General features: G+C 43.8%; 1 protein-coding gene across 1 annotated transcript in view; it reads left to right on the plus strand.

The window, feature by feature from the left end:
- TCTN1 (tectonic family member 1) overlaps positions 1-24,110 on the plus strand; it is a gene marked incomplete in the record, with an annotated part of 107,022 nt that overhangs the window by 44,150 nt on the left and 38,762 nt on the right. Inside the window, 3 exon segments of the mRNA XM_077462004.1 lie at positions 54-160; positions 274-294; positions 1,813-1,938. Coding sequence (XP_077318130.1) covers positions 54-160; positions 274-294; positions 1,813-1,938 — 254 coding nt within the window.

The following is a 24,110-nucleotide window of genomic DNA, read 5'->3' on the forward strand; positions in this document are numbered from 1 at the left end:
AGCCAGAATTTAAATTTTTTTTTTACCATTAATAAATTCTTTGTGTTTAATAGGCTTTTTGGTGAGACAGAATTTTACATGCACTCAAGATGTACAGCTAGAGAATTGTTCAGTCCCTGTCCTGACCCTGAGCACTTACACAAGCATTCAGATTTTACCTGTAAGTGGTGAAAATTTTATATGTATTTTTAAATTGGAAACCTGTCGGTTTGGGAGCCTTGCAACATTTTGATATTTGACTTCTTTTTTTTTTTTTTTTTTTTTTTTTATCAGGTACCAAATTCACAAAGTGGGGTAAGCGCTGTATCATATACTGAATATCTTGAATGTAGTGCTCTTAGTCAAGTAAAAACTTAATATCATTTTTGATGAACAAGAAAAAAATGTATTTAAAGTGTGGGCACTTTGAAAAACATAATGGAGTTGATGGCAATTCTGTAGTCAGATCAGTTTTTTCCCATAAGATGTTTTTTTTTAAATCAGAGAAAGTTTATTGAATAACAAAACTATTTGAGTACAACTTGCAGCTAACTCTCGTACAAATCTTTGGCACAGTGTACAAACTCGTTCATCTTTACAAAAGGAATAAACTGACATTTATTTCACCACTTCACATGCCTCAGCATCCCAGCCTCCTCAAATATTGACGCATTATATTCTAACTGTACCCTGATTCACCCATACAGAATCATGTATTTACAGTGGGTGTCTAACAGTCACTGCCCCCCCCTACTCTAATTTCACTCCCTAGCTCTTATCTCAGCATTCTGTCCAGAACTAAATCAACTGGTGAAAGGCCAGGAGTATCCAACCAAAACGCCCAGAGTTTCTCAAATTTTTCTGGTCGCCCTCTATGTTGAAAAATGTACTTTTCCATCCTAATAGTATCCCCCATTTGGGCGATCCATTCCCCCAGTGTTGGGGGCTCGGGCGCCTTCCAGTGCCAAAGAATCATCTTCCGTGCCTGGAACAGGGCCCTGGCCACCGCCTGTCCACTATTGTTCCCCATGGAAACGTCATCTAGGATCCCAAGTAGACATGGTTTCGGGTCTGAGGGTATGGTAATCTGAAACACTCTGTTAATAGTGTCCAGTACCCCTGTCCAGAATAGGTGTAGTTTGGGGCATCTCCACAGCAGGTGGATCAAATCCCCGTGATCCCTTGCACACCTGGGGCAATCTGGGTCCTGTCGCACCCCCATCCTAAACAGCCTGTCCGGCGTGTAGTGTACTCTGAGCACAATATATAATTGAGATAGCCGCTGGGCCACATTTAGCGAGCAATATTGTACTGCCTGTAGGGCCTCCTCCCATTGCTCATCCTCGAATGTACCACAATCCCTCTTCCATTTATTTAGTGCCATCTGCGGGAATCCCCAGAGGCAGGCAGTTAGGACCATGGAGTAAGTTCTGGAGATAAAGCCCTGGAACTGTGTTACATTAGCCATAGATCGGAAGATCGGGGTCGGTGAAAGAGCCCACGGGGTCCCCCCGTCTGCACCTTCACTGCATGTTGCAGTTGTAAGTAGTAGAAAAGCATAGACTGCGGCAAGTGAAATCTCTCCCTCAAATCAGGGAAGGGAGTCAGCCTCCCTGCTGTAAAAATTTGTCCCAAGTACGTGACCCCGTGTCTCCTCCACCGAGCACCACAATCCAGCAGTAGCAACTCCTCGTAATGCTTATTCTCTCCCATAAGATGTTTAATAAAGAATTGGCAGTTTTTTTTTTTATTGCCTATATTCTATCAAATAACCCTGTGCTTGTACCGAGAAATAATTATTTATGTCATCATTCTTGTTGTTTTTCACTGCAGATTAATGTGACTGTGCAGGCTGTTACAATGCAGTCTATTGATGGCACTCTTGTTAGAGGAAATTTTAGTGAGCAGACACCATCCTATAACAGTAGTACACAAATCTGTACCAATGTGGTTCTGGGGGTAAGATTTTTTTTACTTGCATGATTGCAATACCTGTGAAATGTTAGTCCTAGACAGTTCATGTGCAGGCGCATGTCATTTTGTCATTATTATTATACAGGATCTATATAGCACCAACAGTTTGCACAGCGCTTTACAACATTAGGGCAGACAGTACTGTTGCAATACAATTCAGTACAAGAGGAATCAGAGGGCCATGTTCATTAGAGCTTACATCCTAAAAGGGGGGGTTTGGAGGGTGTGACAGGGGAGCTAGAAAACGGGAGGTCTTCGAAGGAATGAAGAGAACGAGTAGGTAGGTATTTTGAGAGTATTTTAGTGAAGTAGCTGGGGCAGAGTTGTGGATGGCTTTGTAAGTTGTTAGTATTTTGAATTTATTTTGTTGGGTGAGGTGGAAGCCAGTGGAGGGATTGACAGAGAGAAGTAGCAGACACTGAATGGTTGGTAAAGTGGATGACCCTGGCAACATGATGGACTGAAGGGGGATATGTAAAGGTAATCCCGTGAGGAGGGAGTTGCAGTAGTCGTGTGCGAGAGATGACCAGGGAGTAAAAATAAATTGCGTAATCAATAAAATAGTGTAGCCACACCCTTAAAGCTCGATCCTAGGTATAAATTATAAAAATTAATGCATAATTAGAGTGTCATGTATAATCAAATAACAAACCTCAAAATGACCTCCAAGCACAATGTGAGAAAAAAAACATCCTCCATTTCAAAAATCATCCCACTGTTGTTCGTATCTTAATTCTGTGCTATGCTATGGATCTGCATGTGGATGTATGCTTCCACCTGTGCACTTCCACTAGAAAGACACTCAGCCTTTAGAATGTGCTCTATATAGATCTTTAAAGGCCGCTTGTACCCAAACTATGGATATAGTATTTACATATTATTAACTAGCAGTGAAAGTGTGTTAAAACAATCCATCTGCATGTACTGTAAAATAGTTAATCTTCTTCAAAAATCGCAATAAAGAACCTGAAGTATGGTTTTAGTGGTTTCTATGGACTTCCGTTCACACCTCGAGTTTGAAGTTCCAAAAGCTTTGAATCCAAAATCCCATGGTTTTCAATTGTACCTGTTCACTTCTGAGCATAGTCGTGGGAATTCATAAAAGGTGTCGTAGACATCCTTTAGAATTCCATAGGGGTGCAGCACCGAAAGTGTCACGACACTTGACACTCCTTCCTTGGTGCACTTACTCATGCCCTCTCTCTCCAGCTGCTGTGCCTGAAAAAGCTCAGTACAGCTTATTTTTTTTACTGAGCTAAAATACAGTCTATTAATTGTAATGTGCCTACACACACATGTGCATAAACAAGCCCTGTGTATTCTTCAGTTAAAAAAAAAAAAAAAAAAAATTGCATTTTTGGTCAGTAATTTACGCTTCATGCGTGCAAATGTGCACATTTGTGCAAATGTCCATTAACACATTGTGAAAGCGAGAATAAGTCTGCCTGGAAATGTGCGAAATTGTGCAGACGCATATGCATGAAATCCAAACAAAAAAAAGGAGATTCTCAAACTGGTGTAACATGTGCAAGAGGCCTTAAGTGGAAGTAAAGTTCAATACATTACTTTTATCTATAGGTATAATAAGGCTTACCTATAGGTAGTTTAAATATCTCCTAAAAGGTAAGATGGGGGGCCGCCGCAGCTCTGAGATTTCGGCATGGGAGGACTTTGTTTTAAGGTAAATTTAACATAATATGCTAGTATGCAATGCATACTAGCACATTATGCCTTTTACCATGCAGGGTGTGAAAGGAAAAAATAAAATTCCAGCGGTTTACAACTGCTTTAAATCTGCCCTCTGCTGTGCACGGTCAGTCAAAAGTAAAGTGGACCTGATAGGGAACTAGTCTCTCAGTTAACCATCAGATTTCGCCCAGTGAGAAGTAATTTCCCAGATATGGACAATGCCCATGTTTTAGTAACAACATCAGCTGTAACTCCAGCCCTTTCGTTTAGATTTAACTTTCATCCAGGGAATCTCCCAGTCAACAGCCAAATGGGGAAAATGAGTAGTGGCATATCTCTCTACGCCAGCTCAGTATTGGTCTTAGTTACCCCATTATTTCCTAATCTGAGAACTGGGGGTAATTCTTTAAGAATTTGTCACTGCCAAGCAAAAGTTTCTTAAAAGGCTTTGAGCTTTGTGTGGTATACAAATGTGTATCAACTCAATATACAATATATAAAGTACCATGTGATGGAAAAAAAGAAAAAAAGTATAGAACCAAATATATGAAATCTATATAACAAAATGTAAGTTCAAACAAATAAGTGAACAAATGAATAAACAGTGTGATAAAGTCCAACATGCACCACTGAGTGTGCAATAAAGCTGGAGAAAACCAATATAGTCCAGTAGTGAGAGTGATAAAACAAGAAACAAATTCCACTGTAACAGTCTGAAATAATGTTCCACACAAATAGTGAATCCCTCCACCGTGAGCAATCAATCGATCAGTGCCCAGCTAATCTAATATTTGCACCTCTGTATGCACAAGCCTCTCACCTTCCATAAGGTATACGGCATAGAAGGAGTTATAGGTGATCTTCAAACATCCTTTTGACCAGATCCAGTGAACTTAAACGATCGTGGTCTCAGTATGTGCAGTTTAGATAAAAAAAGAAAGACAGCCCATAGCGTAATCCCATGTGAGGTAGTGTGTGGTGACACGCATAATAAATGAACTCACTTATTTATATATAATAGCTAGCATCAATCCACGAGCGCGGAGCTGTTATCCTTCTGCCCGGTTTTTGTAGTTAGATGTTCAAGTCCCTTTTGTTAATATCCTCAGTATGCAGAGGGAGTTTTAGGCACAAAGAAAGGAAATGCCCATAGTGTAATCCCGTATAACAAGGTTTATTAAACACAAGCAGAGTAAAAGCAAACACTCACGTTTAAAAGCAGCAAAATAGCAGCAATCCACAAGCGCCGAGCTCGTATGTACAGCCAGATAATCCTCTGATGAAGTCACGTGATGTGACGATACGCGTCAGGATTGGAGCAATAGGTTTACCAGGAACTGGCTGTGCATACGAGCTTGGCACTCATGGATTGCTGCTATTTTGCTGCTTTTAAACGTGAGTGTTTGCTTTTACTCTGCTTGTGTTTAATAAACCTTGTTATATGGGATTACACTATGGGCATTTCCTTTCTTTGTGTAAAACTCCCCCTGTATACTGAGGATATTAACAGAGGGACTTGAACATCTAACTCCAAAATCTGGGCAGAAGGATAACAGCTCGGCGCTCGTGGATTGATGCCAGCTATTGTATATAATAAGTGAGTTAATTTATTATGCGCATCACCACAAACTACCTCATATGGGATTACGCTATGGGCTGTCTTTCTTTCTGTTTTATCTAAATGCCACATACTGAGACCACGATTGTTTAAGTTCACTGGATCTGGTCAAAAGTACGTTTGAAGATCACCTGTAACTCCTATGTTGTATACCTTACGGCAGTAAGGTGAGAGTCTTGTGCACACAGAGGTGCCACCATTAGAAGATTAGCTGGGCACCGATCGATTGATTGCTCACGGTGGAGGGAGTCACTATTTGTGTGGAACATTATTTCAGACTGTTACAGTGGAATTTGTTTCTTGTTTTATCACTCTCATTACCGGACTATATTGGTTTTATCCAGCTTTATTGCACACTCAGTGGTGCATGTTGGACTTTATCACACTATTTATTAATGTGTTAACTTATTCGTTCAATGTCTCATTTTGTTATATAGATTTCATATATTTGTTTCTAGACTTTTTTTTTTTCATCACATCGTATTTTGTATATTGAGTTAATACACATTTGTATACCACACACAGCACAACGTCATCATTTTATATATTTTTTCTGCTTAGGATAAGTTAATCAGGTGCTTGCTGCAGTATATTTAGCCCCCTATTTTCACCTTCATCTTGACAGCGCAGGAGTTGCTTACCTTTATAGGCAGTAAGAACTACTTCAATTTGCTGCACATATCGGTAATGTTACCAACACTGGCACAGATGCTTGCCATAATTAGGTACAGGTAATTCTCAACAGAGCTGCTGTCCAAAATCTGCCGATTTAATGCCGCGTACACACGACCAGACTTTCTGGCAGACTAGGTCCGACTGTCTTCCCAACGGGCTTTGGGTGCAGTTCCGACGGACTTTCCGAACAAACAGACTTGGCCACGCACGAATGGACCAAGTCCGTTCGAAAGTCCGTTCCTTTTGAACGTGATGACGTAAATGGGACTAAACAATAGCCAGTAGCCAATAGCTTCCCTTGCGTCATATTTGGTCCATCTGACCAGCACACAGACTAACGGTTTTCCTGATTTTAGTCCATCGGAATTGAGTCCGTCGGATAGATTTGAAACATGTTCTAAAATTGCTAAAAATGTCATATGGGTTCAGTGTTGCATGACCACACAATTGTCATTCAAAGTGCAACAGTGCTGAAAGCTGAAAATTGGCCTGAGAAGGAAGGGGGTGAATGTGTCCTGGTATTGAAGTGGCTAAAGGTAGAAAGTGTAATATGAGTAATATAGTAAAAAATTATAAAGTCAAATTTTTTTAGAGCCTCTTTTGTAAATATTGAACATTCATTTCTCTAACACTTAGTTACAAAGGTAAAAATTATTTTAAAGTGCTTTTACTGCTTGTTCTGAATACTGTATGTAAGTACATTAGGTGTGCATAGTTTGGGCACTGATTCACTTTAAAGTGGTGGTAGTATTAACCCCATCAACAGTTAATTGGCCACCTTTGCTCCAAACTCTGGGTTCTATTTGTTCTTCCAATACCAACGTCATATAACATGACAAACATAAGACACATCTCCATCGTGTAAAACTACATCTTTATTGAAAATGTATGAAAACACTAATAAAACTCATACTGTGTGGTGTTCTCCTTCCACTGAGCAATCTCATGTACACTTCCACATTTCACTTGCCAAATGTAATTTCGTCACGTATAGTACATATGCTCAACATGTTTTGTTTAAACAGACTTTCTCAAGAGCTGGTCATCACTAACTTCATATGTTAACCCTTACACTGCCCTATATCTCCTGAATGAGAAGCATAAAAATTCTGTTTCCATAATTTTTATTGAAAAGTTTCAGCATACAATCGTGAAAAGTGATGCAAAATTGTAGAGGTGTATCCATATGGCTTCATAAAAAAAACAAGAAATGCCATGTCACTTAATAAGGGAAACGGCATTATCAAAAAGAGCCAACAGCAAATAGAACATGGATCTATCAAATACTGTAATACCGCACACATTGTCTTTTATAAATGGCAAAACCATGCCTAACTCCTGAAGGAAAGGGGAGAGGGAGAAAGGGAAAAGCCAAATTTTAAGAGTCAGGATGGCCAACTAAGAGTAACAAGGGGTAGGATAGTATCTCCCAGTACAGAAAATTATAATGGGCAAGTAAAGGACCTGCCACCCCAAGGGAGAGCATCAAAAGCTCACTGAAATTATTTCTTTATCGTACATCATGGGACACAGAGCCTTAAGTAATAACATAATGGGTATATAGGCACCTTCAGGTGATGGACACTGGTATACCCAATCAGGGAAGTTCACTCCCTATATAACCCCTCCTATCAGAAATACCTCAGTTTTTTTTTCCAGTGTCTAAGGTGTTGGTCACGAGTGAAGATGTGTTCTGAGGACCTCCAGGAGGGATCCATGCTAAATAGCCTCCATAGATCAGATCCAGCTAAAGTGCCACTGAGGTCAAGGTGGATTGTACCTGGGCCTCGTATCCGATGCACAAGGTTTTGTCTGTAATGCCTCTCTTTGTAGGACTGGACCATGGGACCCAGAGCTTTGGTCATACTACATTACATTAAATCTTTCCTAGTAGGGTGCTTTTTACAGGTCCAAGGGAGTGGAACCCCGATTAAAAAGGGACCTGGTGTCAGAAACCATGAATCAGACTGAGACCGAAGTACAATTAAATCACACTAGTTTATTAATAAAAATAAAAAGGTAAATAGAAAAAGCGTAGTCAAGCATAGCCATAGTCCAGTAACCAGATCGGGTAGTCAGCCAGGCCAGAAGTCAGGGATCCAAGTAGAGCAACAGCAAGCAGGATAAGGAACCAGAAGGGATGTCAGCAAGCCAGTCTTTAAACAAACCGCAGGAGATGGTTTCTAGTGATGTGGAGAAGGCAGAGGTGAAGTGAGCTGGAAGGCTTTAAGTAGGCAGGTCAGACGAGCATCAACAGGAACAGCTGGTAACTGGAGAGAGAAGAGAGCTGGCAATTAGCCGACAGCTGAGCAGCCAGCTCAGAGAAGGAAGGGCTAAGCCAGCCCTGACAGTACCCCCTCCTCAATGACCCCTCTCCCTCGGAGGGCCACCAGGCTTGAGGGGAAACAGTCTATGGAACTTGCGGAGGAGGACAGGGGCATGTACGTCAGAACATGAAACCCAGGAGCGTTCCTCCGGACTACCCCTTCCAATGCACCAGGTACTGTATGCGCCTACGGGAATCAACAATGGATTGTATCTTACTCCTCATGGTTCTCAACTTGAATAGGGTGAGGATATGGCACCGAGGTGGTAAATCGGTTACAGACCAATGGTTTCAATAAGGAGACATGAAACACATTTGAGATGTGCATACTATGAGGAAGATTCAACGCGTAAGCCACTGGGTTAATCCTGTGAAGGATACAGAAAGGCCCAATAAACCGAGGTGCTAACTTCAATGAGGGAACACGAAGCCGGAGGTTGCGAGATGACAGCCATACCCTGTCCCCAACCTGGGAGGAAGGCGCAGGCAAGCGCCTGTGGTCAGCCTGGAGTCTGTACCTATCATTAGCATGACGCAAAGCCTCCTGGACTTGTACCCAAGTGGAACGAAGACCACTGAGATGCTCTTCTAACGCAGGAATACTCTGCAGATCAAACGAGTCAAGCAACATGGAAGGTTGGAAACCATAATTTGCCATAAATGGAGACAATCGGGAGGCAGAATTCAAGGCACTGTTGTGAGCAAACTCTGCCCAAGGTAATAGGTCAGACCAGTTGTTATGGTCAGAAATATAGCAACGTAGGAATTGCTCCAAGGACTGATTGGCTCGTTCTGCTGCCCCATTAGACTGCGGGTGATACGCAGAAGAGAACGCAAGCTGGATTCCCAACTGTGTGCAAAAGGCTCGCCAGAACCGGGAGACAAACTGACTGCCCCTGTCTGAGACAATCGCCTTGGGTGGCCCATGTAAGCGAAAGATCTCCCGAGCAAAAATGGAAGCCAGTTCCTTAGAGGTGGGCAACTTCTTAAGTGGAATACAATGACACATCTTTGAGAACTGATCAACCACCATAAGGATAACAGTGTTGCCTTGGGTGTTGGGCAACTCCACAATGAAATCCATACAGGTGAGTCCAGGGCTTCTCTCCATTGGGTATGGGTTGTAGGAGGCCCACTGGAAGGTGTAGTGGAGTCTTACTCTGAGCACACATGGCACAGGCAGCTACGAAGGCAGTAACATCAGCCCGTAGATTAGGCCACCAGAGTTGTTGGGAAATGGCCCAAATGAGTTGATTCTTCCCAGGATGGCCAGCTGCCTTGGGAGAATGGTAAGTCTGGAGCACTGCAGTACGGAGACTCTGGGATAAAGCAGCAGTCACAAGGTTTATCAGGAGGAGCATGGACCTGAGCAGCAAGAATTTTGTCACCCAAAGAACAAGTAAGACTGGTGCGCACCGTAGCCAAGATAGGATCAGGAGGAATCATAGGAACCGGAACCGAGTCCAACTTGGAAGTGAAGGAAAATTGTCGTGACAAGGCATCAGCCCTTACATTCTTAGTACCGGGTAAGAATGAGACAATGTAATTAAAGCTCGACAAGAAAAGAGCCCATCGCGCCTTTCTGGGAGAGAGTCGCTTAGCCAAGAAAGTAAGATTTTTATGGTCAGTAAGAATAAGAACAGGCACAGTGGTACCTTCAAGGAGATGTCTCCATTCTTTCAGGGCTAAAATGATCTCCAACAGCTCTCTGTAACCAATCTCATAATTGCACTCAGCAGGTGACAATTTCTTGGAAAAGTAGCCACACGGATGCATAGCGCTCTCGGAGTTAAGACGTTGAGACAGAAGGGCGCCAACTCCAGTCTCAGAAGCATCAACTTCTAGCATAAAAGGCAACATAGGATCAGGATGTGCCAACACAGGAGCAGAAACAAAGGCAGCCTTGAGAGTCTCAAAGGCCTTAATGGACTACGGAGACCAACTCTGTGGGTTACCGTCCTTTCTGGTCATATCAGTCAGGGGCTTGAGCAGAGATGAGAAGTTACGAATAAACTTCCGATAGTAGTTGAAAAAGCCCAGGAAACGCTGCAGAGGATGTAAACCCATGGGTCAAGGCCACTGTAGGACTGCCGAAAGTTTCTCTGGGTCCATCGAAAAACCAGCAGTGGAAATGACATAGCCCAGGAATGTAACCTGTTCACGATGGAACTCGCACTTCTCCAGAGTGTTCTGTCTTAGTTTCTGAAGCACATGACCGACATCTGTGTGGTGACTCTCCAGGGACTTGGAAAATATGAGGATATCATCGAGATAAACCACCACACACAACTGCAACAAATCTCGGAGGACATCGTTAATAAATTCCTGGAAAACTGCCAGGGCGTTACAAAGGCCAAAAGGCGTTACCAGGTATTCATAATGCCCTGTTCTGGTATTAAATGCAGTTTTCCACTCGTCTCCCTCCTTAATGCGCACGAGATTGTATGCCGCTCTCAAGTCAAGCTTCATGAAAACCGTTGCTCCCTTGAGGCGGTCAAATAACTCTGTAATCAATGGAATCGGGTAGGCATTCTTAATCGTGACACGGTTGAGACCCCTATAATCTATACAAGGTCTCAGTTCGCCGCTCTTCTTTTTCTCAAAGAAGAAACCAGCACCAGCAGGAGACGAGGATTTGCGTATGAAACCTTGAGAAAGTGTCAGCCGGCCACGAGGAGGTATGGCACCAGGTTGAAGGTCAATTGTGCAATCATAAGACCAGTGTGGAGGCAAACTACCGGCTTTATCAAAGACATCGCTAAAATCACGGTACTCCTCAGGCAGGGAGGGGAGTGAAGAGGTGCACAGGACCTTGGATACCTTCAGGAAGCATGTCTCACTGCATTGTGGTGACCAGAAGAGAACCTCAGCACGGAGCCAATCAAGAGGGGTTGTGCCTCTGTAACCAAGGATAACCAATAACCAGCGGAAACCTGGGTGAGGAAATAATTTAGAATTGTATTATCTCATGGTGAAGAGCCCCTACGGCCATGGACAACAGAAACGTCTCATGAGTCACATGGGCAAGCTGTAAAGGTCTTCCATCAAGAGCCTTAATGGCAAGTGGAGTGTCACGCAGCTGCAGCGGAATCGAGTGCTGCGAAACAAATGCAGCATCAATGAACAGGCCTGCAGCCCCAGAGTCGATTAGAGCCTGTATCTCGATGGATGACTCAGCCCAAGAAAGGGGGACCAAAACCAGGAGCTTATCCTTCTGCATAACTGGGGATGAAACAACGCCACCTAAGGTCTGTCCATGACAGGACCTCAAGGTTCGGGCGTTCTCTGGACGGGTAGGACAAGACTTCAAAAAGTGACCTGCCTGGCCACAAAGGCACAATCTCTCCCTCCTCCTAAAGGCTTTCTCATCCGCAGAGATGCGTGAAGCCCAGGTGCATGGGTTCATCTTCACTGACCAACTCGGTACCAGGAGGCATGGGAGGTGAGTGAGGCATGGGTGGGACTACAAAGCTCAGAGGAAAATGTACAAGAGGCTTCCGCAAGCGCTCCTTAAGAGAGAGTCTTTCTCTGAGTCTGGAGTCAATGAGGATGGCAAACAAGATCAAGCTCTCCAGCTCAGTGGGTATATCTTGGGCTGCTATCTCATCCTTGATGGAATTCGAGAGACCATGAGAAAAAGCAGCCACGAGGGCCTCCATTGTTCCAAGCAACTTCTGCTGCCAGAGTACGGAATTCAATGGCGTAGTTTGATGGACATGAGGCACTTGGCAGCAGAAGCGTAGCGTGCGGGAACGTCAAATACCCTTTTGAAGGAGGCCACAAACTGAGGGTAACTCAAGACAACAGATCTTTGCGTCTCCCATTGAGGGTTAGCCCAGGCCAAGGCTCTCTCAGAAAGCAAAGATATCACGAAACCTACTTTGCTTCAGTCCGTGGGAAACATCTGGGGCAGCATCTCGAAGTATATCTCAACCTGATTGAGAAACCCTCTGCATTGAACTGGATCGCCCCCAAATCGCTGGGGAAGCGGAGCAGAACCAGACATACCTCTTATCGAGGTAATACTCTAGGCGGAAGCCTGCACAGAGACTGGCACAGCAGCAGGGATGGACTGCGACTCAGGTTTTACCGGTGCAGCCACCGTGGGGGATTCCAGGTGAGCCGCGCGATTCAGGAGCTTTTGTAACGCTATGGCAAACTGATCCATGCGGTGATCTTGCTCATCCAATCTGAAAAAAATATTACCAACAAGTGGAGTGACTGTATCTTCTGAATTCATGGCCTTTGCCTACTGTCAGAAACCATGGATCAGACTGAGACAGAAGTACAATTAAATCACACTTGTTTATTAATAAAAATAAAAAGGTAAATAGAAAAAGCGTAGTCAAGCATAGCCAGAGTCCAGTAACCAGATCGGGTAGTCAGCCAGGCCAGAAGTCAAGGATCCAAGTAGAGCAACAGCAAGCAGGATAAGGAGCCAGAAGGGATGTCAGCAACAAACCGCAGGAGATGGTTTCTAGTAATGTGACCAAGGTGAAGGCAGAGGTGAAGTGAGCTGGAAGGCTTTAAGTAGGCAGGTCAGACGAGCATCATCAGGAACAGCTGGTAACTGTGGAGAGAGAAGAGAGCTGGCAATTAGCTGACAGCTGAGCGGCCAGCCCAGAGATGGAAGGGCTAAGCCAGCCCTGACACCTGGTCCTTGAAGGTTTGCTAAACGCAACCTGCCGTGATGGGTGAAGGTTGGATTGTCTGTTTATTCAGCAAATCCTGCGGCGGTATAAGGTAAGGGAAGAAACGTAGGAACTAAAAAGTCCGCCTATGCTTTCTTCTTTAAGAGAAAAAATGTTGTCATGCCTTAATTCTCCACTAGAGGGAGAATATGCAAATACCTTAATCTGTTGTCTTCACTGTAAAGCTCAGTGTCAGTCTGTGTGTGGCCCCAGCAGCTTGCCCAGGGTGATTTCTCTCAGGTAAGAGATCTGCCCCTGAAGGGTTAGGGGAACATCAGTGGTGTACTAACCCCCCCCCCCCCCCCGCCCGCCGTGGGGGGGGGGGGCGCAGAGGTCCCAAGCTTTTGCTTAGACTGTTGTTTGTTTTTTGTTTTTTTGCCTGCTGGTCACAGGGCTCTGCCCCCCCCCCCCCCGTGTTGAGTCTGCGGACCCGAAAGCCCCCAGCGCGGTAATATTTTTTTTCAAAATTAAAGGAGGGAGGTGGGTTTTCGAGGGGGGGCGGGGGCCTAGGTATGGTGTCATGTACTGTCCATGAGGAAGCACGGCAAACAAACAGACTTAAACAAACAGCTGGAGCAGTCTCTCCTCCGCTGATAGCGAGGAGAAGCAAGCAGGCTTCACACAGGGACACAGGAGCAGTGGGGCACAAGGGTTGCAACTGGCATTCCTGTACAGGAAGGACATTTTTTTCCAGTACTAGGCTGAACTTAATAGCGGCATCATTCTGTCATGACTATTTTCAGCAAGTAGTGCAATTTTGGGCTTAGGACTATGCATACCAAAAAAGACACCACAAAAAAACTAAAGATTTCACCCCCAGGCATTAAGAATTCCAGTCGCACACTGTCATCCTCGCCTGAAGTACCAATTATGGCCAGCCAGGGTGAGCCATTGGAACAAATTGATGGTGCAGCTGCTTCTCACATCTCCTGCAAGGCCTGAAATTAGCGGCTTTATTTGCATCCTCCATTCAAATGTATAGGAAGAGTACTAGATCCCCCTCCCCCACTTTAGACCCTTTTGTAAGGGGAGCAGTGGGCACAGGATGAGGTGTTACCCTCAGGCAATCAGGAGGAAAGACAAACCGATGATTCCTCTGCGGAGGAAACAACGGTAGATGGACCTTTTTCAGCCTCGCAATCTGAGAAATTGCTCATACAATCTCTTATGGAGATGGTTCGTTCTACTTTCACGCTACCACTAACTAGTCTGCTGAAAGCTCAGTTTCTTCCTTGGGTTCTTTAAAACCTTCAAAGCCTTTGCATGCGTTTTCTGTGCATGCCTTACTAGAACAGCTTATTTATGCTGAATGGGATCACCCGGATAAGTTTTCTTCCTCCAAAGAGATTTTCAGTTCTCTATCTTTATGGAGGAGAAATTCACCAAAAAATGGAAGGTACCAGCAGTTGACGCTGCGAATTTCCAGTGTGAATAAAATCCTAACTTGTCCAGTAGACAATCCGCAAATGCCTAAAGTGGTTGTATAGTCATTTTTATGACTTTTGCCTACAGGAAAGCCTATAATGAGGCTTAGCTGTAGGTAAAATAAATCTCCTAAACCTGTACGGTTTAGGAGATATTCCCCTCGCAATGCGCTGCTGACTGCAGCAGCGCACGTGCACAGGGGATTCTCGGCTGAAAGTCCGGCAGACGCCGTACCCTGCTGGAAAGAAATCTCCCGCGCGCATGCGCAGGAGTGACGATATCGCGGCTCTGGCCACTCACAGCACCGGAGCCGCGATACCGGAAGAAACGCAGAGGGAACATGTCGGCTCCCTCGGCATGGATCGGGCCAGATGTCGGTGCCTCGTTCTAAGGTAAGTATTTCATAATGAGCTAGTATGCGGTGCATACTAGCTCATTATGCCTTTTCCTTTGCAGGTCAGGAAAAAAAAAAAAAAACGTCAGCGGGTTTACTACCGCTTTAAGGATCCAACAGATAAATCCTGTTTAAAATCTGCTTTTTCCTTGGAAGGTGCCATTACTCAGCCTGTAGTCGCTGCAATAGGCATCTGCCAGTCTCTAAAGGACCAATTTAGACAGGCCCTCAAAGAGGTTCCTGCACAACAAACCCGGGGATTGGCCGTATTACCAAAAACATTATGCTTTGCCATAGATGCCATTAAAAATTATATTCACCAGGTGTCCCGCCTTACGCTTGTGCTCATACATATGCGTAGATTCCTGTGGTTAAAAAATTGGTCAGCCAAAGCACCATGTAAAAAGCTCCTGACTGGGTTTCCTTTTTCTTGGGGATCGGCTATTTGGGGATGATTTGCACAAATACATCCAAACAATTTCTAGTTGGAAAAGTACTCTTTTTGCCAGTCAAAAGAAAGTATAAATGCCCTTCATTTAAACAGGCTCTTTCTCTTGTGCCAGGGGCTTCCTTCTCTAGGCAGTGGCAGCGGCCTCCGCCGTCAGACCCTAGAGGAAAACCTCAGTCAGGCCCAGGTTCAAAAGAAGTCCTGTGGCCAGAAACTTGCAAAACAGAATCCTAAAGCCTCATCCTGAAGAGGCACCCCCTCCCTCGTCAGCGTGGGGGAAAGACATCTGCAGTTTTCAGAAGTCTGGCAAGAGGAAATTCAGGACAGATGGGTCATCTCCATGGTAACTCTGGGGTACAAGCTGATATTTCGGGACTTTCCACCACCTCGTTTCCTGAGGTCAAACTTTCCCAAAGATGCAGAGAAAAGGCCATCTCTGTTTCGGGCACTAGACCGATTAATGGCTCAGGGGAATGATCATGCAGATCCCCACAGAAGGGCAAGGTTTGGAGTTTTATTCAAATCTCTTCACAGTACCAAAACCAAATGGAGATGGACCCATTCTAGATCTAAAGAATCAAAATCAGTTCCTGTATATCCGCTCCTTTCGCATGGAGATGATCAGGTCAGTAGTTTCTATCCTACTAGGAGAAGAACTTCTGGCGTCTATCGACATCAGGGATGCATATCTGCATGTTCCTATATTTCCCGCTTACCAAAGGTTTCTGCGGTTTGAAGTAGAACAGCAGCATTTCCAGTTTGTAGCCTTGCCCTTCGGGCTAGCTACAGCACCCCGGGTGTTACAAGAGTCCTGGCCCGACCTCTAGCCAGGTTAAAGGCACAGGGCATAACATTCTTGGCATACTGAGACAATCTATTGCTAATAGACCAGTCAGTGGCTCGTTTAGAGCAAAACATGTGCATTACAACCAGTTACCTGGAAAGTTTGGGTTGGATTCTCAACCTAGAACCTTAAAACTGATAAAAAGGCTGGAGTACTTCGGTCTGATCATAGACACAGCCCAGAAAAAGGTGTTCTTGCCTCAGGCAAAGATCAACTCCATAAGAGAGCTGGTGCGGATGGTCAGGTCAAAAGACGATCCCTCCATTCACCTTTGCATGAGGTTGCTAGGAAACAAGGAGGCTTAATTTGAAGTGGTTCCCTATTTCCAGTTCCATTCAAAGCTGTTGCAAAACACTATCCCGTCTACTTGGAACAAAACAATTTAAGCTTTAGACTTGCCAATGTGGCTGTCCCCAAAGGTGTGCCAAAGCCTCAGTTGGTGGTTACTAACCCAGAATCTGCTGACAGGAAAATCCGTCAGACCTGTTATCTAGAAAGTGGTATCGATAGATGCCAGCCTTTCAGGCTGGGGAGCAGTACTAGAGAAGACAACTGTCCAGGGACAGTGATCAAGAGCCGAAAGAACCGTACCCATCAATATCCTAGCGATTTGGACAGTACATCTGGCTCTGAAGGCCTGGACTTCCAGGTTTCGGTATTGTCCTGTCGGGGTCCTATCCCACAAAGCTGTGGCAGGTGGACTACTTGAGTTGCCAGCAGTTATTCCAGGGGGAATGGTTTCTTCACCCCAACATTTTTTGGGTTATTTGCCAAAGATGAGTGACATCAGACGTAGATCTTCTAGTATCCAGATTCAACATGAAGTTAGTCAACTTCGTGTACAGGACAAGGGATCCACTCGCATGTGGAACAGATGCGTTGGTGACCCCGTGGCATCAGTTTTCACTGATCTATGCATTTCCCCCTATTCAGTTGCTGCCATGACTTCTTTGCAGGATCAAGCTAGAAAGAAAGCCGTTAATTCTGGTAACACCAGCATGACCCAGAAGGTCATGGTATACAGAAATCATAAAGATGGCAGTGGAGGGTCCATGGTCCCTCCCACTACGGCCAGACCTACTCTCACAGGAGACCATATTCCATCCTACCTTACGGTCTCTAAATTTAACGGCTTGGCTATTGAAACCCACATGCTGAAGAAATGTGAGCTTTCCGGGTCAGTTATCTCTACCCTGATAAATGCAAGGAAGCCAGCTTCCAGAACTATATATTATCCACTTACAGACCGGACCATTTTGCTGGTCAAAGACCAGACCACTTTTTGCGATTCGGCACTGCGTCACTTTAACTGACAATTGCGCGGTCGTGCGACGTGGCTCCCAAACAAAATTGACTTCCTTTTTTTTCCCACAAATAGAGCTTTCTTTTGGTGGTATTTGATCACCCCTGCGGTTTTTATTTTTTGCTCTATAAACAAAAATAGAGCGACAATTTTGAAAAAAACACATTATTTTTTACTTTTTGTTATAAATATCCCACAAAAATATATAAAAGAAACATTTTTTTCCCTCAGTTTAGGCCGATATGTAATCTACATATTTTTGGTAAAAAAAAAATCGCAATAAGCGATTATTGATTGGTTTGCGCAAAAGTTATAGCATTTACAAAATAGGGATAGTTTTATAGCATTTTTATTAATAATTTATTTATTTATTTTTTACTAGTAATGGCGGCGATCAGCGATTTTTATTGTGACTGCGACAATGTGGGGGACCCAGCGGACATTTTTGACACATTTTTGTGACCAGTGTCATTTATACAGTAATCACTGCTATATAAATGCAGTGATTTCCTGTGTAAATGACACTGGCAGTGAAGGGGTTAACCAGGGGGTGGCAGTGTAGGGGTTAAGTGTTCCTAGGGGTGTGTTACTAACTGTGGGGGGGTTGGGCTTTCATTTAGTGAACACTGATCTCTGCTCCAATCACATGGAGCAGAGATCAGCTTCACTAGTTGCTAGGCAGAATGGAGAAATGCTGTTTACACGGCATTTCCTCCATTCAGCCGTCCCGTGAGACAATCGCGGGTATGCCCGTGGCGATCGAGTCCGCGGGTCCCGCGACTGGACTCACGGGGGACCCGACCAGCGTGGGAGCGCGCCGCCGGCGGCGGCGCGCTCCCGACGGCAGGGCGGCATTGAAGATTGGACGTACCTGTACGCCAATATGCCTGCCCGTGCCATTCTGTCGACGTACATCGGCGTGCGCTGGTCGGGAACCGGTTATAGAGTCTGGAGGGCTTATGTTTCCTGGTGTGAATCCAAAGGTTGGGACCTCTCTGAGATATATCGTAGGCAGAATTCCGGCCTTTATACAATTAGGGGTAGAGCTGAAATTGGCCTTGAATACTATTAAAGGCCAAGTCCCAGCTTTATCGGTCTTATTTCAAAGACCGATTGCTACACATTCTTTAGTCCAGGGTTTTATGCAAGGAGTGATGCTGCTTAATACGTCAGTCAAACCTCCTTTGAAGTCTTGGGACTGAAATTAGATTTGTCTGTGTTACAAAAAGTCATTTGAACCGATACAACATATTCCCTAGTCCTTCTGACAAGGAAGTTGATATTCTTGGTTGCTATATCATCAGCAAGGAGGGTTTCGGAATTAGCTGCTCTTTCTTGTAAAGAGCCATACTTTATTATTCATGAGGACAGAGTGGTGTTATGCCCTCGTCCAGACTTGTTGCCAAAATGTTCTCAGGTTTTCACCTGAACCAAGATATTGTCCTGCCATAGTTTTTTCCAAAACCATGTCCTAGGGAAGAAAAGTCACTACATTGTCTTGATGTGGTGAGAGTAGTGAAAGTCTATTTAAAGACAACTGCTGAAGTCTTATTTATTCTGCCATAGGGTCCTAAGAAAGGACAGGCAGCGGCAAAAGCCACTGTCGCTAAGTGGATTCGGAAAGTTATAATTCAGACTTATAATTTAAGGGGTAATATTCCCCCTTTTCAAGTCAAAGCGCACTCTACCAAGGTTGTTCGTGCTTCTTGGACAGTGCGTCACCAGGCCTCCATGGCTCAGATCTGTAAGGCCGTAACTTGGTGCATACAGTCAGCAAGTTTTATCAAGTGGATGTAAGGAGGTATGAGGATATTGCCTTTGGGCACAGTGTTCTGCAGGCAACAGTATAGATCCTCAAGTCTGAGGGTACCCTGCGGGTTGTGTCTCCCTCCCCTCAAATAGCATTGCTATGGGATGTCCCATTAAGTTATTACTTAAGGCTCTGTGTCCCATGATAAAGAAAATAGGATTTTTATAACAGCTTACCTGTAAAATCTTTTTCTTGGCATACATCATGGGACACAGAGGGCCATCCCCTCTTTTTGGGGTTTAAGTATATTGCTTTGCTACGAAAATTGAGGTACTCCTGATAGGAGGAGGGGTTATATAGGGAGTGAACTTCCTGTATTTGGGTATACCAGTGTCCATCACCTTTTAGGCCTATATACACCAATTAAGTTATTAAGTCTCTGTGTCCCATGATGTACTCCAAGAAAAGGATTTTTACAGGTAAGCTGTTATAAAAATCGTATTATGATAAATATGGGCCCAAAGCTTGTTGCACTGGTCAGAGCGCTCATAAGGACATGCATATTTAAGATCCAAATGACAATCTGGATAAAAATGGAGAAAAATTTGAAGGGAAAAAAAAAAAACAGAGGGGGGCAAAGGGGAAAGAGAAGAAAATCCCAAAGAAAAATAAGAGGCGGGGGGGGGGAAGAATGAAAGAAAAAGGTGTCAAGCAACACTCCCGTTGACCCGTACCCACCCAGCTCCCTCCAGACTCCCTCGCTATGTGAGCAATTGTAAATATTAAGCCAAGGAAGACCCCCACCCTGTCAACTTTAGCATGTCCCTTAGGATGCTTACCAATTTTTAATTTGAAAATTTAGTTTTTATTGAAAATAATCAAGAATACAATATTGGACAAACAGTTTAGTCCAAGGCATGTTTGGGCACAAAAGAGCGAATAACCAATATAAGGAAACAATAGATAACACATCTCAAGATTGCCTAACGGCCTTCTCTTCCTTCACCTCTCGCACCCCAAATGGGATCAAACTGCGAGAGGTAGCCAGGTGAGTCTGCTTGAGACTTCTGAGTCATTTTAGTGCATTAGTATAACTGTGATGTGGTCATTTAGAAAGGAACTTATAACTTGAAGCTCCGGGCCTATAATACTAAGAACTTAAAAGCCTTTTGAACTGTAAGCCAAGGTGCAAATAGAGAACCCCCTGCAGAGTTAGCCTGCAGAGGCTCATGGCTGCACGGAGTGCAGGGAGGATCAGAAAATAAGGAGAGAGGGGGAAAAGTCAGTCTGGAAGACGGGGGGGGGGGGGGGAGGGGACTGGTGATAGAGATAAGGGTGGGGAGGAACGGATTTCACGGAAAGCTGGAGGAAAGGAAGGCCTTGGCATGGGATTGGGCAAGCGCTGTGGGACCTCAATTCCAAAGTCAGAGAGATACCCCGATATGAGAGGCTCAAGGTTCCCAGGTGAGTTTGAATTTTTCAACCGTGTCAAAGATTGTGTTGGAATTTTTTTTTCCTGGGACATTATTCAGGAGATTTTGTTGTTTGATCAAGCGGTATGAAACTGTAGGAGATTTACTCGCTTGGGCAATAGTAATTTTGGCCCCTAGGAGAACGAAGTGATTTAGAGCCTGGGTTGGTTTGGTAATTCTTGGAATCCGACGATTGAGAAGTGCGAATGTAGGGCCTTGCTTAACCACAATTCCAGTGGTTTTGTGGATTATGTTAAAAATTTGGTTCCGGTAGCGTCTTATTCTGGGACACTCCCATAAAGTGTAGGGGGGGTATGCATAAGTGGCCGCATCCTCTAAAGCAGAGGGGGGAAGGTTGGGGGTAATATTTAACCCCCCTGACGGTCTTCCAGAGTCTGGCTCGGGGTGGAATTTTTATACCAAAAGCGATAACCCCGAGCCAGACTCGGGACTGCATCGCTGGATCCAGGAGGATGTTTACTTACCTTCTCCCTCGGATCCCGCGTTGTCTCCCCGCTGTGCGAGCGAGCCATGTCTCGCTCGATCTATCACATCGCCGATCTCCTTTCCCTGCGAGCGTTGCGACGCACGGGGATGGAGATCGGCGCCAAATTCAAAAAGTGAAACACACAGTATACATACAGTATAATGTAATCTTACAGATTACTTTGCTGTATGGAATTATTTCACATCCCCTTTGTCCCTAGTGGTCTGCCCAGTGTCCTGCATGCAGTTTTTTATATTATAAAAACTGTTCTTTATGCCTGGAAACTGGAGATTGTCCATAGCAACCAAAACTGTCCCTTTACATCAAAAGTGGTTTTAGACCAGCTAGAAAACAGCGATAATATATTAGAATCACTCACAGAATTGAGCGATAGGGATTTGTGGGGAGATCCGTCATCAAATACTGAAAAGAAATGACAGTGACAATTCTGCAACTGAGCAAATTTCAGTGTTTTTGATTTGATTACATTATTGAATAATTTTTATTATTGTTATATTATTATTTGGTACAATTATTTATAATTATTTTATTATATTATAATTTATGATTTCATTTTTCAAACTTTATTATACCCGGGATGTCTGCTAGACTCTGGTTTGGACAGATTTAGGAGAGTTATTCCTAAGAATTACAGGACTACAATATAAAACACCAAATTTTCATGCAAAATAATGGTACCGCTTTTAGCACCTAAAATCCGAAATAATCGTACTGCCAGGGAGGTTAATGAGGCGGGTAGGAACTAGGTACCAGTGGGACATGAACTTGAGACTGACTTCTATCAGGGAATTGTTGAGGATCCCCTTGAATGAACGGATGAAATTAGTCCCATGTGCCAAGGTCCCATTCAATCTCAAAGTCCCGTTCTCAGCTCAACATATAGGTCGCATTCTCCAAAGGCTTGGCTAGGGCTGAGTATATAAGGGAGATACCCCCTCTTGTATCCATGGCTGTGGATAATGGATTCGCATTGCATTTCCAGATCAAGTTCAGGAAGTGTGCTAATTGGTAATAGCGAAATTTTTCAGAGTGTGGCATATTAAGTTTGCAAACACAGTAGCTTAATGTGAGGAAACAATTTGAATTGACATAGTGCCCAGTTCAATATAGGCCTTTGTCCAGCCACCACTTGAAGGCTTTGATATTTAACCCTGGAGGGAATTGGGGGCTGTGGAATATGTGGGCCAGTGGTTGCCAGGCAGAAGTCAGGTAATTCAATTTGTGTAAGGAGTTGCTTGTCGCTCCATACCCAGCTAGTCAAGTTTCCAGCCCCTAAAGTAAATGATCTATATTTGGCTGAGTTGAGCAGCCTAGTAGTACCACCATAGATTGGGTATTCCCAAACCCCCTTTCATTCTGGGCCTAAAAAGGATACCTTTGGAGAGAGGCAGGCGGTGTCAATTTTTGTCCCAAATGAAGCGATTGGGGAGGGAGCGGAACTGGCATAGAATTATGGATAACAGGGTCATCTTGATCGCATTTAGTCTTCCCAGCCAGGACATCTTGTATAATAACCATTGGGAAAGGTCTTCTGTTAATTTTTTAATCACGAGGGGATAATTATGTTTTTATAGGAGATCTATTTTGGATGTGAGATTTATGCCTAAATATGGGATGAATGTCAGGTTCCAGGAAAAGGGGAAGCTTACCAATTTTTAAGACCAGAAAGGGGAAAACTGCCTTTAAAGTGCAGTATTGATAAGGCATTAATTTAAAAAATCCAAATTGACCACTCGCATATAAATAGAAGATACAGGCTCATCTAGATGGCGACCATCCTCTGAATAACCAAACCATTTATACCGCTGCAAGGGGAGATAAAGCTAGCCAGTCTCATCCAAATTAGCAGAAGAAGTGAACGATATGACGGGATGCAGTGTGGAACGGTGATCCAGCAAGATGTCCTCACCAGGGGGGATGCATGAAGCATTTTGAAGCGTTCCTAGAGCCATATAAATGCAAACGCGTCAATGTAGAACATTACCCAACAAGGACAAAAAAACTTTAAAAATTATTCAGTTTCTGCTTACCAGTTTTTCATGGAGCATAATCCATGATTTTTTTTATTGACAACATTGTCTAACGTCTATGATTTGCAGATATAAAAAAGTATTTGGGTGTCTCGTCCGAAAGATTGTTAAACAATGCTATCTTCGCATTTTTGACAACATTAACGTCGTTACGTAGTAGATAAGGTTAAAAATCCAAATCCAGAACTGCTGTGCTCCCGGCCAGGTCCACTATATAGTTACATAGCAGGTGAGGTTGAAAAAAAGACACAAGTTCATCAAGTCCAACCTGTGTGTGTGCGCATTTGTCAGCATATGTGGTGCATGGTGCCCTCATGGCCACACAGAAACCTAACCATTAATCATTGTATTTCCCTTCATGTATTGACATGATAGCATTGTACATAGTAAAGAACTAGAGTTAGCTTTTGGATTAGAAAAACTGATACATGAATATTTCATGGCTAGTGATCTGTTTTTATCATTTCTGTATTGCTCTACTTTCTATAAATAGATCAATAATTACAAACGGCTTATAGGTAAGCCTTATTCTAGGCTTACCTATAAGTAAAAGTGACCAAAAAGTGTTCACAACCACTTTAATCAGTAGGAGTAGTTATAACTAATTGGTAGACAGATGGAACAGATGACTTCCTATGAAAAAAATAAAACCAGTAGCAATCAATCTTGCATGATAACAGTTCTCAAATTGTGTGTCATAACTTGCAAGATGTTGCTTATTAATAAAAATACTACTATTAAAGCTGAAGAACATTATTTATAGATTTAGTGAGATAACTTAGCGGTAATTAAAGCATGTTCCACAGGCAGGTGGATCTTGGAAATCTTCACCACAGGGCCCCTTCCTCTTCCAGTGCTGTGGGAGTTAACTGTTTTTGGTCTTCTGTGAAAAAGTTCCTAATGAGGATCCACCTCTTCTGTTTTCCTCCTCCATTGAGAAATATTATTTTTATTCTGTTCACAAATGTCAAACTTGGATTCAAT

This window comes from Lithobates pipiens, unplaced genomic scaffold (genome assembly GCF_037356315.1).
Source record: "Lithobates pipiens isolate NorthernLeopardFrog02 unplaced genomic scaffold, aLitPip1_a1.2 Scaffold_3, whole genome shotgun sequence".
NCBI lineage: Eukaryota > Metazoa > Chordata > Amphibia > Anura > Ranidae > Lithobates > Lithobates pipiens.